We start from the raw sequence: 18,835 nt of genomic DNA on the forward strand, positions 1-18,835 counted from the left end.
GCAAATGTTTACGTGAATAATTGTAAGATACCATATCATAAGTGGTAAATGACCCACTGTTTCTAACAGTCTCATAGACATAGCCCTACAAATAGACTCCGAGCAAAAACAACACAGGTGGGAAAAAGGGAAATAGCTTGAAGCATACCTCTGGTTCCAGCAAGAGAATTCAAATCTACAGAAGGGTCGGGAGATCCTATGCAGATTTGGCAATTACAGAAACCCCTTAGAGCACAGGTAAAATATCAAAAGAAGGATAGAAGCCCTGTGTCCTGGACATTTACTGAAAAACTGTTCAAGTCAGCCAGGAAAAGCCAATGCTCAATCTTGAGGGAGATCATAGATCGAGAAGGCTTGCAGCAAAAGAATTTAACTTTGCAAAGGAACTTTAGTATTTGCGGGTCGAATTGTTCACTCTTTCATACCCACCATCAGTTTTAGCTCATATTGATTCCGAAGCCTACGGATGTATTTTATGGACCAGACCTTTCAGGAAAAAGTTTCAAATTCCAAAAAAACAGTACAAAACAACAGGAACTTATTAGAAGTATCAAAGGTACAGAATTGCCTTCTGGGGACATTGTTTGGTAAACAGAAAATGTAATCATAACCACATTACATGGGCATGTAGAATAATTTGTATTTTTATTTGATAGATGCCCCCGCTTTCATTATTGCATTAGGAACTTTGTGGCTTTGTGACATAATCCACAAATTGATTGTCAACAAGAAAACCTTTGACACGTCCCTACTACGCAAATAACTGCTTATCCCATGTTAGTCTTACAATCTTACACAATTTGATGCGTCCTGCTTCACATGCTTCAGAGAAAATAATGCAGATTCTAGCTGCTCTGGATGTATTTATTAAAATAGGAGCACATACATTACCACTGCATTGATCCTAAGTTTGCGCCATCAAGCTAGTCCGTGATGCCAAAATACCGGATGCAAAGAATTACCCTCCTTAGTCCAAGAGATGATCAGATTTTTAAAGAATATCTGGATGACAATCTAAAGAATGAGTTCATTTGAAACTCCACAGCCCTTGCAGGGGCACCTATTTCCTTTGTGCCATAACAAGGAGGAGAGTTGTGCACATGTGTGGATTACCGCAAATTATACCAAATTACCATCAGACAGCACTATCCATTAACTCTCATTTTAGCATTGTTAGATCTATACAAAGCTGGATCTATGGGGTGCATATAATATAGCGAGCATCCAGGTAGGTGATGAATGGTAGACAGCCTTAAAAACCCGTTATGGTCACTAAGAATATCTAGCAATGTCATGATACCATTCGGCCTCTGCATTGCCCCTTCTGTTTTCCAGCACTTCGTTAACAACATTTTCGGGGATGTGCTAGACTCAGACTATATCTAAGTGATATTCTAATCTTCTCCAGGACCAGCCAAGAACATTGACAGCATATTAAAAGAATATCAAGGTATCCATATCCTTCACTCCCTTTAATCGTGGACCTGATGCCTTAAATTATGCCAAGCTTCTGACACATCCAGTCTGCTCCTCACACATGAAACAGTGCATCCAGGCATCCCAGCCTCTGATACACCTTGGGTTTTCCTGCTCCTTTCACTTGAATCAGTACTGCCAGCCACCTCAGTCTCCTGACACACCTCGGCTGCTCCTTCTCCTCTCACATGAAGCAGTACACCCAGCCATCCAAGCCTCCTGACATACCTCGGCTGCTCCTACTCCTCTCACACGAAGCAGTACGCCCAGCCATCCAAGCCTCTTGACACATTAAGTCTGCTCCTACTCCTCTGACTTGAAGCAATATATGCCCAGCTGTCCGCACACCCAACATACCTGGGTCGCTCCCGCTTCATCTTCTCGGCGGACTTGGGGCCTTGCACGATGCGTTCTGGGCCATGCCGCTGCCCACTCTGTTCAGACACATCCTTGCTGCCACTCACTTCTGGCACTAGGGCCTCCACTGGCTTTTCTTTGCTGTGGCATCCTTTTGTGCAGCCCTGAGGAGAAGAGGCGAGAGTGACTGTGCAGAACAGAATTGGAAGTCATCTTGGTTCTGCCCCATGGACCTTGTCACCAGTATATTTTGCTTTTATGCGTTAGGGAGTGAACCAGCCCATGCATTACTGAAGTGTTCTCACTGCAGAGAATGACATGCTGGCCTTGGGCCAGAGGGTACTTTATGCAGTGAGTACTCTAATTCACCTATGCCAAAGCACTCTTTTCTGGGGGGATTATTGCTGCAACGCACTAGATGAAATAGGTTCCTTTGAGGCAGGTAGGGGGGCACTTGTCCCATTTTACATCTATCAAGGCAAGACAAATTGTTGAAAAAGACAAGGACGCAATGATGCTTTTGATTACAGTTGCACGGCATTATGGACACTGTAGTCCAGCTAAAAGGTTGTTACTAGGACCAGAGTGAAATAACCTCTGACATTGCTATAAAACAGTGCATTGGCAATAGATGAATTAGAGACCTTACTGCATAAAGTACCCTCTGGTCACATAACTCTAGAGCGTAAAATCAAATTCTAAGAGCAAGAAAAAAAAATTGAAATTACAATAATACGTGAGCCTAAAGGATACATAGTATAACAATTTGTACACTCAAATGAAACCAGTAAATATTCTATATGTTACAGTTTGCCCATTAGAAAGATCTTAGCTTCCTTCTTGAAGCTTGACGGGGTCAGCATCCTTCTAATGTTTGGAGCCAGGAAGTTCCAGATTCTAGGTGTGGCTCCAGAGAAGGCTCTGTCATAAGTTTGCTCCTTCTGGAAGAATGGGTTTCAGCACTAGATCTCTGGTGCTCTGGGAATACCAGCCTCCTCCCAGTATCTCAATTTTCTGAGCTACGTTCGTCTGTATTTTGAAGTGTAAATCTTTGTGTGGGATACAAGCCCTTTTGAGTTGAATTCTTGCTTCGTATAGTAGTCTATTCAGAGCCTTAAAGTGAGGAGAGATGTGTTTGAATTTTCTAGAACCTGTTACGAGTCTTGCGGCTGCATTGAGGAAGGCTTTTAGTGGAGCTATTGAGCTCTTGGGTAGTCCTGATAGAGTTGTACATCCATATTCAATCCTCAAGATGACTAATGCCTGGACTGCCATTTTGAGGTCTGATGTTTCGATGAATGGTTTAAATTTTCTAAGATAGCTCAGGTGAAACCGGACACTTTCAGCCTACGAGTTGATGTGGGTTTGTATGTTCAGGTTCTTATCTAGCGTGATTCCCAGTGATTTGGTTGAGTCTACTATGTTCAGGGTGCAGTATAGCGGAGTGATCATCTTGGTCCATTCCTTTATGTACTTTTTAGTTTAAGCTGATTGCTTGTTAACGATTGAATGGTCACCTTTAATGCTTCATTCATTGTCTTGATCTCCTCCAGTGACGAAATTTTAATATAAATTTGTGTGTCCTCTACAAACATGTGGAAAGAGATGTTGGCGGGACGTAGTATTTCAATTAGAGGTTTCATATGAAGGTTAAATAGAGTTGGAGAACGAGTTGAGCCTTGCGGTACTCTGACCATATTAGGGGAAAGCGATGAAAGTTTTTGATTCACCAGAAATCTTAACGTTCTGTACCACAAGGAATATTTAAAGCATTCAAATCCGGTATTTGTAAAGCGCGAACTCCTCACCCCTATGGGTCTCAAGGCGTTGGGGGCCGTCGTGTAGATTAAGGGCCAGATGTAGGTGGCTAAATACCGGACGGGAAGGCCGAAATTCGGTAAATTTCAGTGTTACCGACCGGTATTTAGCCATGTGTGATGTAGGTAAGGAATCGGTAAATAAGGTATCGGTAAATACCGATTCCTTAATACCGATTCCTTATTGCTCTTGCATTTAAGGAGTCGGTAATACCGATTCCTTAAATGCAATGTAGGTAGCACTAAAAACAGTGCAACTCAGCCTTAAGGAATCGCTATTTACCACCAACTACAAGTTGGTGGTAAATAGCGATTTCCTTGCAAAAAAACACTTTTTTGCTTTTTTTTATGTGCCATGTGGCACACATCCATGACCTTAGGGCATGAATGTGCGCCACATGTGCACACATGCACATTTCAGGGGTGCAACAGGGTGTCGGCATTACCGATTCGTTATTAAGGAATGTTAAGGAATCGCTAATATTTTGTGATTCCTACTACATTGCATTTACCGATTCCTTAATAGCGATTCGGTAATAATCACTATTAAGGAATCGGTAAATGGAAGTTACCTACATCTGGCCGCTAAGTCAGCTATTGCCCAGAGTCACATGGTGCTGAGCTGCTGCCAGAAACAGGGATCCAACCGTGAGCCCTGGGCTGCGGAGTCAGTTGCCCTGGTCACTGCGCCACACCTCTACCAGAACAGTCCCGATAATCCCATCCTGTTTTCAATTCGCTCTAGCAATTTATCATGATTTACTGGGTCGAAAACAGACGATAGGTCCAGAAGAATTAAAAGACGAGTTTTGTCTTGGTCTAGTGCATGTAGGGCGTCATCCACTATATAAAGTATTACTGTTTCCATACTATGATCTGGACTGAACCCCGATTGGCAGTCCTCTAGCAGATTAAAGGTAGTGATGTGTTGGCTCAATTGTTGTTGCACACATTTATCTTGAACTTTAGCTAATAAGGAAATATTTTTGCCACCGGCCGAAAGTTATTTGGGTCAGAAAGGTTTTCTATTGTTTTTTTTTTGGATGGGGATGACTTGTCCTTTTTATAGGCAGTCTGGTAAGGAACCTTGAGATAAAGAAGCATTGATTATCGTTGTCCAAATGGGGATGACAAATTGGTTGATTGTCATCACACATTTTGAAGGGAGGGGATCATAGAAGTGGCTATTCGGTTTTAAAGTCAATAGGGTTTTGGCAATATCGTTGTAGTCATATAACTTGAAGGTTGACCATTGGGCTTCATTTTTGGGCATTTCTTGATAGGGGTGTTTATTGTTTCATCGATTTGTAAAGTCCAGAGGCAAGGGAGGTTATCACCGGCTGTCCTGAGCTCACTTTCCAGGGAGTTGGCTTTTGTGGTAAAGAAGGATGAGAATTCCTCACAGCTTATTTTGAATCTTGTTGCTTCTTTAGCAGATTTGGCCGTTTTATTTGATTGTTGTTGTACCATTTCAATAGTTTACATGGTCTGTTTTTGGTGTTCTCCAGCTCCACTTTAAAGAACTATTTTAAAAAAATTTTAGAATACTTTTGTTTTAAGCATTTCTGGTCTTTCTTGGCAGTTTTAGCTGGGGGTATGATAGGTGTTGTGTCCATTTCGCTACGGTTAGTCTCAGATTTCACCTTTATTTGTTTAGGGGTGCCTTAAACCAAGGATTTCTGTCTTTATCCAGTATTCTTCTCCGTTTTTAAGGAGCTAATGAATCGATTATATCTGACATCATTGAGTTATAGTGATCCGTACGTAAGTTCACTAACGTTTGTCATATTAGTAGGTGGGGAATGCTCCTTCTCACAACGTGCTGCTAGTTTCTCATTGTCCAAGCCTTTTGTATCCCATTCCCATTGTTTAGGTTTGTCTAATTACATAGCTCTTTTCTTTATTACGCCAGGTATTTGGAAGGTAATAATATGGTGGTGATCTTACCAATCACAAAGAGCAATCAAGATTATTTTGACGGCCTTTTTCGTGGAGATGCTTTTTGTGTGAGTTGGGAGAGTGCAGGCTTGAGTAAGGGTTTCGTCTGCTAGGAAATCTTTAATCTCAATGAAGATTGAAGTCCCCTAGGTATATGTGATTGAGTGAGGGGAAGAGTTTGCTGTAATAATTTCCATTAGGTGGCCTATAAGAAGGTCGTTCTTTCCCTGGGGGGTGGTAAAAAGCGTGAAGTTTGCATAGTTGATTATTTGGATTTCTTATGGAAAGTGCAAGACATTCGCAGTAGTCGAGTAGATTACAGTATAGTTGAGTAACAGAGAGATCAGAGCGATGAATGAAAGCGCCATCTCCCCCTTTTTTTTAGCCTGTCTAGTCTCATGGTTCTGTTGTTTGGACGAACCAACAGATTCATGCATGGCGAATATGATTCGGTAAGCCACGATTCAGTTAGGATCGCCATTTGAACTTCTTGGCTCCAGATGAGGTCGGAGATGTCAGAGGCATGCTTCACGGCTGAACGGCAGTCGGATAGTCGGCCTAATAGTGGTTTCAAAGGGTTACCTGGGTTTGTGTTATGATTAACAGTGGGTAAAGATACTCTCTTCAAATTATTAATGTTTAACTTTCTATTTTTGGGCATTGATGTTCCTTATAGTGTTGATTGTGACTGATCTAATTTTATTTTCATCTCCCTTGATGGGGAGACTTGATAAATTGGGTGTGGACTGGTAGGATAGTAGTGTTCGCAAGGGCAATATTGCCTATTTGATGGAGCCATGGGTGGTGGTTTTACAGCATGTCTCGAAGAGACAGCGCATTCGATGCCGAGGCGAGACCTAAAAAGTAGTTACCTCAAAGTGAGAAGTGGAAGGATACAAGACACAAATCAAAGGATTGTAAAGAGAGTATTAGGTTTCAGGGGTGGAGCTAAACACAAGAAGAGGAAGTACAGCCATAAAAAGAAGCAAGCAAATGACAGTGACAACAGAACTAACAACTAGAAGCAGAGGGAGGGCTCTAAGCCCACTGCAAGATCTTTGCATGGCACACAATAGGTCTTTTGCAACCAGACTGCTAAAAGATGTCTGGTAGGCGAGACCTAAAAGCAAATGGTTAGTAAGGGGTAGAGCCAAGGGGAGACAACGTAGGAAAGAGGAAGAATCAAAGACAAAAATGGAAAAGAGAAAGAATAAGAAGCTGTAAGAAAGAGAGAGAGAGAGAGAGATAAGTATAAGGAGAGTGGAGGTAAGAGGATAAAAGATGGAAAAGTAAAGGGAAAAGAGAAGGAGAGTAATAGGAAGAAAAAGAAAGTAAGATATAAAGAAACTGAGAACAGAAAGAACTGGAGTAAAAATAAAGAAAGAATATGAGAACGAGAGAGCGGACGAGAAAGATGATTAACAAAGGAAGAGAGAGATGGAAGAGAAGAGAGAAGGAAGAGGAAAAGAGTGGAAGAGAAAGAAAGAGAGAGGGAGACAGAAAAAACAACATGAGAGAAGGAGAGTTTAAGAGAAAAAGAAGGAGATTGAAATGTTGGGAGCAAGAGAGAAAAGGGAGAGAGAAGAAGTCAGGGATAGAAATGGGAAAGGAGAAAGAGAGACAGGAATAGTGGGGGAGAGAGAGAGAGAGGAGGGGGGAGACAGGGAGAAAGAGTGTAGCAGAAGGATAGAATAAAAAAGGAGAGAGACGCAGCAGCGGCCGGTGCAGGTAAGGGCGGTGGGGCGTAGCGGGGCGGAAGGGATGTCGACAGACGACGGAATAGGATTTATTTATTTTTCCTTATTCCGTCGTCTGTCGACATCCCCCGCCGCGCTTACCTGCAGCGGCCACTACTGAGAGAGAGGAAGAGGATGAGAGAAAGAGAAGGACAGGGAGACAGAGAGAAATGGGAGAAAGAGACAGGGGGAAGGAAAGAAAGTAAGAGGGAAGGGGTAAGACAGAGGGGTGGAGAGTGACAGAGATGGAGAAGAGAAGAGAGTTAGATAAGGAGAAAGGGAGATAACATGAAGAAGAGAGAGACAGGACAAGGGGTGGCTTGTTTAATGAGTCCATCACACCTTTCTTACCTTTATGGAGAGGAATTCGGAGAAATCTGTGGTTCGTTTCCGGCAGCAAGACCAGCCCTGGGAGGACGAGCAGAAAAGGCAGAGATGAAGTCTAGATGCGTAAGAGCCACTAACAAGACATATTTCAGCATCAGGTGCACGGTTTTTAATGTATCCAGTATTTAGACTCTGTGGGTGCACACCCTCGGCAGAGGATGTCAGAGGCACAATTTCTGCTGCATTGGCCCCCCTATATTTCTCCAGGTGATAAAGCTAAAGAAAGTTATTCCTCAATTGAACTATTATATGAAAAAAAGCATTATTAACTCTTTAACACTCCAAACATTTATAAAGTTACAAAAGGTTTGTATAACTTTTAAAAATGTAAATATTTAAAAGTTATTTTTACATACTAGACAATTTTGTGTTTAACGCATGCAAGCGCCCACAAAATGGCACAGGGCAACAGCTGCATCATCGTTTTTATTTATTTAATTTTTTTTTCTTTCCTTTATGATATGCTGCACAACATGAAGAAAACATGAAGAAAATAGATCATCAGAGCCAATAGGTCTCTAAGGCGCGTGCTGTTTGGTTTTGCCAATGCTTGATAAACGGTAAAGTTCAACTTATTGTAAAAGAGAGGCACCCAGACCCTACACAAGGACCAGGGGGGTCTGGATCTCACTGGAATAGATCTGAAATACGAGGTACAGAATATCAAGTGGTCGAGTGTCGACCGCTTGGTATGTAAACATTTTTGACACCTAACTCCTCAGATATGTACCTTGACAATGTGTGTATCTTCAAGGTATCTAGATATGGAGCTAAGAATGGCAAATCTTTACTCACGTATATATGTACCTAATTCTAGGATCATTTGATTTTTGTTATTTTAGTAATAATAGTGTGGCTTTCCAATATCTATACTCAATATTCCAGACTACAACCGAAGTCCACAGGACCAGTGATGTGGGGGAAGTGACCGTGAGCCTGGAATGTCTCAGTGAAGGAGGATATAACTTCTGAATGAGTGGCAGCCGCCAGCCAGCCAAGTCTCTGAATTAAATAATAAATTAATCTTTGAGGGCCAGATGCATCAACAAACCATTTTGCAATTTCCTAATTGTTAATCCTTGCGATTCGCAATTGAAAAATGGAATGCATGAAAGTGTGTTTAACACTTTCTGCGATTCCTAGGGGATTGCAAATGACCTACCTCATGAATATTAATGAGGTAGGTCGCAATTTTCAACCCCATGGGAATCGCAAAAATCACGGGGATGGTGGCCTGCTGGGGTCAGCAGACCACCATGTCTGTGATGGCTTTTAAATAAAGCAATCTTTTTTTCGGTAAAACAGCCTGTTTCCCTTAAGGGAAAACAGATTGCTTTACAAAAGAGAAAATGCATTTACAGACATTCACACAGGGGAAGCGGTACCCAAGGGACTACAGTCGCCCTCATCCCCCTTGACCTCTCTGCAGCATTCGACACAGTCTGCCACAGCACCCTTTTACAACGCCTCAATAACATCGGAATCCAAGGAAAAGCACTTGAATGGATCACCTCGTTCCTCACCGGAAGAACCCAGAGAGTCCGCCTTCCACCATTCAAGTCCGAGGCCTCTGAAGTCATCTGCGGCGTACCACAAGGATCCTCACTCAGTCCCACTCTCTTCAACGTATACATGAGCCCCCTCGCGGCCATCGCACGCCAACACAACCTCAACATCATCTCTTACGCGGATGACACTCAACTGATCCTTTCTCTCACCAATGACCCCAGCACCGCCAAAACTAACCTACACGAAGGAATGAAAGAAGTTGCCGACTGGATGAAACAAAGCCGTCTGAAACTGAACTCAGACAAAACAGAAGTCCTCATCTTAGGTACATCCCCCTCTGCATGGGACGACTCCTGGTGGCCGGAAGCCCTCGGAAAAGCACCCATCCCGACAGACCACGCACGGAACCTAGGCGTCATCCTGGATTCTTCACTCTCAATGTACAGACAAGTCAGCGCCGTATCCTCTTCCTGCTTCAACATTCTTCGCATGCTCAGAAAAACATTTCGCTGGATCCCCTCCGAAACAAGGAAAACAGTCACCCACGCTCTGGTCACGAGCCGACTGGACTACGGAAACACCCTCTACGCAGGTACTACCGCAAAACTCCAGAAGAAACTCCAACGAATCCAAAACGCCTCAGCCAGGCTCATATTAGACATCCCACGCAACGAACACATCTCTGGTCACCTTAAAGACCTCCACTGGCTACCCGTCAATAAGAGGATCACTTTCCGACTGCTTACCCACGCACACAAATCACTCTACGACATCGGACCAGAATGCCTCAACTCACGACTGTCCTTCTACACCCCCTCCCGCCAACTACGTTCTTCCAGCCAAGCCCTCGCCACTGTACCTCGCATCAACAAGACCACCATGGGAGGCAGATCCTTTTCATACCTGGCTGCTAAAACATGGAACTCACTCCCCGCCTACCTTCACCTTACCCAGAACCACCTAGCATTCAGAAAGCAACTTAAAACGTGGATATTTGACAAGTAATCCTCCTCCCCTTCCTAAGCGCCTTGAAACCCTCTGGGTATGTAGTGCGCTATATAAATTCTATGACTTGACTTGACTTGACTTGAAGTACGGGGTAAAATGCAATGTTTTGTGACCGCATTTCGGTCGCAAAACATTCATGAATACCGATGCGATTCGGTATTAGGAAGGGACGCCCTAAACACGGCCCTCACTAATAGCGAATCGCAAAATAGGGTTTGCTGCATCAGAAGCGCATTCTTTTGTGTTTTCAAATGCCCGATTCTGTGAATCGGCCGTTTGCAAAGGCAAAATATGCTTGATGCATCTGGCCCTAAATCTGTTCCGTAAGACAGTCTTCCTCCAGCCTAAACTCTAACTCAGTACACAGCTGCACAGAACCAGCAAGGAACCTCCAGTACCAGCTCAGAGGCAACGAGTTCCCACTGCAGCGAGAGTAAACTGTCTCCTCGCCTCCTCCAGGGCGTGACCTGGATGTGATTGACAGGAGGGCGACTGAGCCCTGATGATGAACAGGCTCCCTCTCATCCTCTCAAAAGTACCACATGTGATCAACACATGGGACAAAAGAGAGGCTCTCCCAAGCATGACTCAGCTCCAAGAGTCTTTCTTCCAGACCAACTTCTCCATCACCACCGCTGCACAGTATCAAATTATGGTACAAAACTGGGACCACCCTCATCATCACCCAGCTACATCGTCTTCTTCCAGACCAACTGCAGCATCACCACAGCTGTGCCTGATCATATTGTAAAGCACAATGGCCAGCTCAAGCATCACTCAGACCCCAGTCTGTCTTCTAAACTACTTACAGAGCAGATGTATTCATTTAGAATAAAGATTATTTCCTTGTTGTTATAAGTTAGCATACCCAGGCTCAAGTTGACATGACCGCACCTCAGATGTATGTGCTGGCAGGCACTTTTGTAAATACAAAAGAAATGCTGTTTTATCTTTCGAGTTTAAAAGGCTTGCTGGTGACAGAAAAATAGTAGAAATAGGCTTTATTTGGTGGTGCTATGCTGAAATGAAATGTTACTTCTTCGTAGCTGAGGGGAAGGTGTGTTTGTGTTCTAACTGTATTCACTCTTGCAACAAGTAAAGGACTTTTCCTGTTTCTGCGAATGATTCTGAGGACACCAATGTATTGAATATTTGCAAATATGTTACGTTATTTTCGTGTTTTTAGTTTAACTGTTAGCATTAATTATTCATTCTGAAGGCATTTTTAATAGTGCTGCAGTTAATGTTTGATGTGGTTATGAAAATGTTTTGGTTGCTGTCATCATTACTTCTATAAAAAATGTTCTTTTTGGGATGTGTGCTACACCGTTCCTTAGTTTCATACCGAGCAGACTCTATGGCAGTCTGGTATTTGATTTTCTACTTAGAGAATTTATGAGAGTTTTTTGCTTATTCTTTGGAGGCAGACTCTATGTTTGTCCTCATCTTAACTCTGTACATAATACTATTTTGAGACTTTACTGAACACGTCCAAGTGAGTGGATTGTTCTCTAATTGATTGCACATGACTAACCCCCAAATGCATCAAGAACCCATTTTGCTATTCCTTATTAGCGAAAAATAACGATTCCCTAATAAGGAATAGCAAAATGCTATGCGTGAAGAAATCCCACAAAAAATAGTGCTTTCTTAAGATTCCTTAATTGCGACTCGCAAATTGCGAGTCACAATTAAGGAATACCTCCCCATTCGTTCCTATAGGCCTTGAGGCCCATAGGAATGAATGGGAAGACATTCTCAATTTGCAATTCTCAATTAGAGAATCCCAAATTGAGATTGCAATTTCAAGGGTGCCAGGGTGTCAAAAGGACACCCTGTTGCACCCCTGAAATCTGCATATGGGTACATCTTGCACACACACATGCCCCAAGGGCATGTTTGTGTGTAAAATGAAACTTTGAAAAATGCACTTTAGTGCATTCTTCAAAGTTTTTGCAAATTACCATGAAGTTCATCTACATGGTAATTTGCGACCCCAATTAGCGAAATCGCTATTTTTTTTAACTTTAATGCATTGCTGGTGTGGGAATCCCCTTCATCAGAGACCTTATCAACCTCTCATCCTCTCCATTGGAATCGGGGGTCCTGGGTGCTACTTCTATGATACGGGGAGACTTCAGGTAATGTTAGTTGTTCACTTTGGAATGGGCATCCGTTGTCGGTTCGACGCTCTTAGATTATCCTGGGAGTGGCCTTTATTTTCTCCACTCTTAGAATTAGCTGATCAGCATATGTACTGTGCACTACCTCAATCTCCATTTATTGTGAATAGTTGTTTATCACTATTGATAATTTCACGTATCCCGCGGGCTCCAAATGTCACTGCTGACTTGGGTCCAGGAAACCTTCAGTAGGTCCTGGGTGATTGCGGGGGCTAGTGTGCCTCGACTCCCTGGCGCTTGACTCAAATGAGAGAACCGCATCTTGTTTCTAAGTCAACTGTTGGTTTTGTCTCTACCTTCGTCGTCTGCATGAGCGAGATTCACTACTCACAAGGAAAGTGGTTGTGAGATCACCTGCCAATGTGCCCTAAAGGGCTTCTTTCTGCAGAGGTTTGTGTCTAACACTGTACAAGGATGCTAAAATGTGTTGGCCCTTCGGTGTTCATAGGGATGAACGTGTTTTCATTGCAGCCCATCCCCCCCCCCCCCCCCCCCCCCTACTGTACTGCGTGAAAACCGATATGCAGGCATTCATCGCTTTCAGTGGCTGGTTGGATTTTGTCCACAGACATGGGCTTCAGTGGAGATTGTTCAATTGCCACCGTAACATATTATTCAAGGTTCTGGAAACTATCTTCTTCCCTGGGAATGGCTGCTCGGGGAAGCAGGGACAAATAGCTGGTTTCAGGCAGGGTGATGTGTATTTGACGGAGAGTGAGTATTCCTGCAGCTGCAGAATCCATTTCTCAATCCTTTGGTGTAGGTTTTAATGAGGACCCCTGAAAGAGGGCAACCAGCGGTTTGTGGTCAGTGTGTACAGCGAAATTAAAATGAAAGTATCTTACCCCCAATGGATAGGAGTGGCCTGAGATGGGAGCTCTGCTTGCAAGTGCCACAGGGGACCGCGCTGCTCCAGGCCCCTTTGGGCTGGCACCCACAGCAAGTTCAGAGTTTTTGCAGGACCAAAGTATGCTGGGGTGGTTTCAGCATCCTTGGTATTGAACGGCGGTCTGAAGCGCTTCATTCCAAGCCACGATTGTGGATGCCTTCATCAATTCTCAAAGTAGTCTGGTGAGGGAGGTCAGATTTTTTAGGAAACTTCCACAGTAGTGGACCATGCCAAGAAAGCACCTCACTTCGGTGATAGAGGATGGAGAAGGGGCTGATTTAATCTATTGTAGTTTTGCCGGGTCAGGGGCAACTACTTGGGCCACTCACTAGGCAGTTCACCGTCATAGTGAGGTGTTGCCAGATTTGAATGTGTATATCCATGCACAGTCTTACTTCTACCGATTGCTCAGGTTTTCAGGTAGCTACAATAGGAGATACCCAAAGTGTGGGCCTTCCACTTGTTTGACAATATCGACCTCTTCAAGTTTGCGTATCTCCGTCTCCACTTTTGGCCAGAACTCAAAGGCCCCAGTGCAATGCGTCAGTGTGACAGGCTATAATGACTGATCGATGTGGAGCTGCATCATCTCTCCTTTTAGGCGTCCAATGTCGTGGAAGAGGTCTTTGAACTCATTGAGGAGGTGGTTGAGTTCTGTAACATGCATCCTAGAAGCAAACTGCATCTAACAAAGCTTTTCAGCAGTGTGGCAACTCAGGAGCAGGCCCACCCCTGCGTAGATTGGCGTAGACTTTGGTTTGCCCTGTAGTGTCTACATGAGTGCTGTTGATGGTGAACGCTCCCACCAGACCCAACATACGCAAAGACAAAGGTTTTCCTGGACCATATTCTCATCCGAGAGGAAAGTGAAGAATATGTTTCCTTTGCCAGGATATTGAGAGAGGCACCTGTAGGTGATGGGAATCATAGTTCGGAGAGAGGCACCAATAGTTCGGAGAGAGGCACCGATAGGTGATGGGAATCATAGTTCGGAGAGAGGCACCGATAGGTGATGGGAATCATAGTTCGGAGAGAGGCACTGATAGTTCGGAGAGAGGCACCGATAGGTGATGGGAATCATAGTTCGGAGAGAGGCACTGATAGGTGATGGGAATCATAGTTCGAAGAGAGGCACCGATAGGTGATGGGAATCATAGTTCAGAGAGAGGCACCTATAGGTGATGGGAATCATAGTTCGGAGAGAGGCACCGATAGGTGATGGGAATCATAGTTCGGAGAGAGGCACCGATAGTTCGGAGAGAGACACCGATAGGTGATGGGAATCATAGTTCGGAGAGAGGCACCTATAGGTGATGGGAATCATAGTTCGGAGAGAGGCACCTATAGGTGATGGGAATCATAGTTCGGAGACAGGCACCGATAGTTCGGAGAGAGACACCGATAGGTGATGGGAATCATAGTTCGGAGAGAGGCACCTATAGGTGATGGGAATCATAGTTCGGAGAGAGGCACTGATAGGTGATGGGAATCATAGTTCGGAGAGAGGCACCGATAGTTCGGAGAGAGACACCGATAAGTGATGGGAATCATATTTCGGAGAGAGGCACCGATAGGTGATGAGAATCATAGTTCGGAGAGAGGCACCGATAGTTCGGAGAGAGACACCGATAGGTGATGTGAATCATAGTTCGGAGAGAGGCACTGATAGGTGATGGGAATCATAGTTCGGAGAGAGGCACCGAAAGGTGATGGGAATCATAGTATGGAGAGAGGCACCTATAGGTGATGGGAATCATAGTTCGTAGAGAGGCACCGATAGGTGATGGGAATCATAGTTCGGAGAGAGGCACCGATATGTGATGGGAATCATAGTTCGGAGAGAGGCACTGATAGTTCGGAGAGAGGCACCGATATGTGATGGGAATCATAGTTCGGAGAGAGGCGCCGATAGGTGATAGGAATCATAGTTCGGAGAGAGGCACCGATAGTTCTGAGAGAGGCACCGATATGTGATGGGAATCATAGTTCGGAGAGAGGCACCGATAGGTGATGGGAATCATAGTTCGGAGAGAGGCACCGATAGTTCAGAGAGAGGCACCGATATGTGATGGGAATCATAGTTCGGCGAGAGGCACCGATAGGTGATGGGAATCATAGGTCAGAGAGAGGCACCTGTAGGTGACGGGAAACATAGTTCGGAGAGAGGCACCTGTAGGTGACGGGAATCATATTTCGGAGAGAGGCACCGATAGGTGAAGGGAATCATAGTTCGGAGAGAGGCACCGATAGGTGACGGGAATCATAGGTCGGAGAGAGGCACCGATAGGTGACGGGAATCATAGGTCGGAGAGAGGCACCTGAAGGTGATGGGAATCATAGTTCGGAGAGAGGCACCTATAGGTGATGGGAATCATAGGTCAGAGAGAGTCATCTGTAGGTGATGGGAATCATAGTTCGGAGAGAGGCACCGATAGGTGATGGGAATCATAGTTCGGAGAGAGGCACCGATAGGTGATGGGAATTATTGGTCGGAGAGAGGCACCGATAGGTGACGGTAATCATAGTTCAGAGAGAGGCACCGATAGGTGACGGGAATCATAGGTCGGAGAGAGGCACCTGTAGGTGATGGGAATCAAAGGTCGGAGAGAGGCACCGATAGGTGACGAGAATCATAGATCGGAGAAAGGCACTGTTAGGTGAGGAGAATCATAGGTCGGAGAGATGCACCTGTAGGTGATGGGAATCATAGTTCGGAGAGAGGCACCAGTAGGTGATTGGAATCATAGTTCGGAGAGAGGCACCGATAGGTGACGGGATTCATAGGTCGGAGAGAGGCACCTGTAGGTGATGGGAATCATAGTTCGGAGAGAGGCACCGATAGGTGATGGGAATCATAGTTCGGAGAGAGGCACCGATAGGTGACGGGATTCATAGGTCGGAGAGAGGCACCGGTAGGTGCCGGGAATCATAGTTCGGAGAGCGGCACCAATAGGCGATGGGAATCATAGTTCGGAGAGAGGCACCAATAGGTGCCGGGAATCATAGTTCGGAGAGAGGCACCAGTAGGCGATGCGAATCATAGTTCGGAGAGAGGCACCGATAGGTGACGGGATTCATAGGTCGGAGAGAGGCCCCTGTAGGTGATGGGAATCATAGTTCGGAGAGAGGCACCGATAGGCGATGGGAATCACAGTTTGGAGAGAGGCACCGATAGGTGACGGGATTCATAGGTCGGAGAGAGGCACCTATAGGTGACGGGAATCATAGGTTAGAGAGAGGCACCTGTAGGTGATGGGAATCATAGGTCGGTTGCCGGTCAAGAGTTCCTGTTCTGGTGGAGATTGTGCGTGTGTTCAATTGCGTTCACCACAGGCACAGTTGCTTCTGTTTCTCCTTCTTTGTTGTTTTCCATTTCATCCTCTGATGGGTACACAAGGAGGGGTGCGGCGTTGATGAATTTCTTCAGAGGGGGCCTCTGCTGATGGGACGAGTGGTGAAATGGTTCATTTTAAGTTTCATTTTTCCAGTTGGCTGGACAGTCGAAGGGGCGTGGAAATGGTCCACTGCAGTGCTTACAAGGGCGGTGACCTTTCACTTCTAGTGCTCCACACATTTCCTTCCGGGTAAGCAACTGCTTCCAGCCCGCCGGGTGACCTTTCACTTCCAGTGTAGTGTTCAGCTTGTCCAGGGCAAGCAAGCTTCCATACTCCGAATGAATTGATATCCTTGCAAAGGTGACCCGGTCACCTGTACCCCAACAGGGCCCCCTGTTACATACCCTCCCCCCAGACCAAACTCCAGTGGTTAAATTTACGGCTGGCCTGAGCCCAGTGTCCTAATCCGCTTGCCCAGTACCTTCCCTGCCTTTCACCCCTCTCCTTACCCCTGCCCAGTCCAGTCTGGTTTCTGCTCCCGGGGGTGGCCGCCACTGAGACCCTCGGTCCAGCCACGTCCCCCTCCCTTCAGAGAGGGGGGCTGAACCAAGGGGCGTCCTGTCCACTGCACCTTCTCTGCTCCTGCTGCTACCCTCTGGGGCGCATCTTGATGACGTAGCCATAAAGAAGCAATGACGTCTTTTTTATAGTTGGAAAAGTGCGCCTTAAAAACCTCACTGGAATAGATGAAAGGTTGGAGTTTACAGTAACCGGAAGCATCTGGGACTGATGACCTTTAGATCAAGGGTCCCAACATTTCAGAACATTTCAGAACGTCCCTGTGACATTTCTGGAACCTTCTGTTGGTGCACAGAGGTTTGTGCTCGGCTGCTCCCCAGGGAGGAGAGCTGTGGCGTCTGTCCTGGAGAGGAAGGACATGGGTGAAGGTTTGAGGCCTCAGCGCCAGCAGAGGGCGCTTCACAGCCGGATCCAACCGGTTTTATGGGAGGCTTGCTCATACATAGACACCATTCAGGCAGGAGACTCTTGAATTTTTTAAGCCAAAAAATGGCTTTATCTTGCCTGTCTCCCGCCTGAAATTACTCCTGTGTCAATAAAAGTCAATGGGGGAAAATACATTCTCCCAATTATTATTATTTTTATATCTAAAATGTTGGCATGTATGCTTTCTCCCTCTTCCTGAAGAGCCAGTAACACCTCTGTTTCTGAGCTCTGCCAGGTGTTGAATACCCCCCTGTGAGAAGGTGGCCTGATATGCAGTGCTCACTATTCTAGTGAACACTATGTATCAGTCCAGCAACCCTTATTGATGATTGGTTGTAAGTCAACCTTATAGACCAGCTATCCTAGTAGCATGGATACGAGCAGTCTAAGGCTAAAGACTCGAGAGGGCGTGTTAAGCCAGCTGTTTACCACACATATACCCCTTGAACACCAAGTGAAAGGACACCACACAAGTGTTATGAAAATAAACAGTTATTTATTAAAGATCACAACAGCCCTGTACTCTTTATGAGGACAGGGTACTAAGCACAAACCAAAACTCTTACAAAAATACTTAAGTTAGCACAGTATATACAAATGCCCGAGGGGCACGGAAAACCATATACTCTGAAAGTGGAATGTGAAATTCCTAGCAGGTAAGTACAGTGCTAATAGCTTTTGGAATCGCTAGGACTTGACTAGGGAATCGTTAGATTACTTCTAGGAGGCCTAGGGGACTCGGGTGCAGTGTGTGCACTCTCACGCGAGATGCGGACAAAAGTCTATGGTAGCTAGGAATTAGAAAGTTAGTGTTCTCGGGCGAACCCGACCTGGTAGGGAGAAAACGAAAGTAGATTCTGACCCTTGGATAGTGAGGCTATGCTGGGGCACCGAAATGCCGAAGTTACCTAGCCCAGGGGCTGCAGCTGCATAGGTCTGAAAAGACGTCGGGAATCCTCGTAGACGGACCGGGAGCCGGAAGAAAAGATGCTGGCCGGTGACCAGTGAAGAAAGTTCAGTTGGATCCAAGCCTGGATCTCGAAGATAGATGACACCTGAAAGCAGAGGGGACCAAGTTCGAGACTACTAGCCAGTAGTCAGTGGGCACCAGGAGGGCACCGGATGGTAGCCACCTCGACAAGGTGAGTGGGTGACGCTTGAGCTCGAAGATCTCACGGACCAGGAGGCGTTGTCG

The 18,835-nt window shown here is 45.3% G+C and overlaps 1 protein-coding gene across 1 annotated transcript in view; it reads right to left on the minus strand.

Annotated features, from left to right (window-relative positions):
* Positions 1-18,835, minus strand: part of LOC147718324 (cysteine and histidine-rich domain-containing protein 1-like) — a 63,612-nt gene that overhangs the window by 34,864 nt on the left and 9,913 nt on the right. Inside the window, exons 3-4 of the mRNA XM_086966697.1 lie at positions 7,676-7,732; positions 1,834-1,997 (exon numbers count right to left, since the gene is read on the minus strand). Of these exons, the coding sequence (XP_086822823.1) occupies positions 1,834-1,997; positions 7,676-7,732 (221 nt within the window). The remainder of the gene's footprint in view (positions 1-1,833; positions 1,998-7,675; positions 7,733-18,835) is intronic.

Source organism: Lissotriton vulgaris, chromosome 4_1, assembly GCF_964263255.1.
Source record: "Lissotriton vulgaris chromosome 4_1, aLisVul1.2, whole genome shotgun sequence".
NCBI classification, from domain to species: domain Eukaryota; kingdom Metazoa; phylum Chordata; class Amphibia; order Caudata; family Salamandridae; genus Lissotriton; species Lissotriton vulgaris.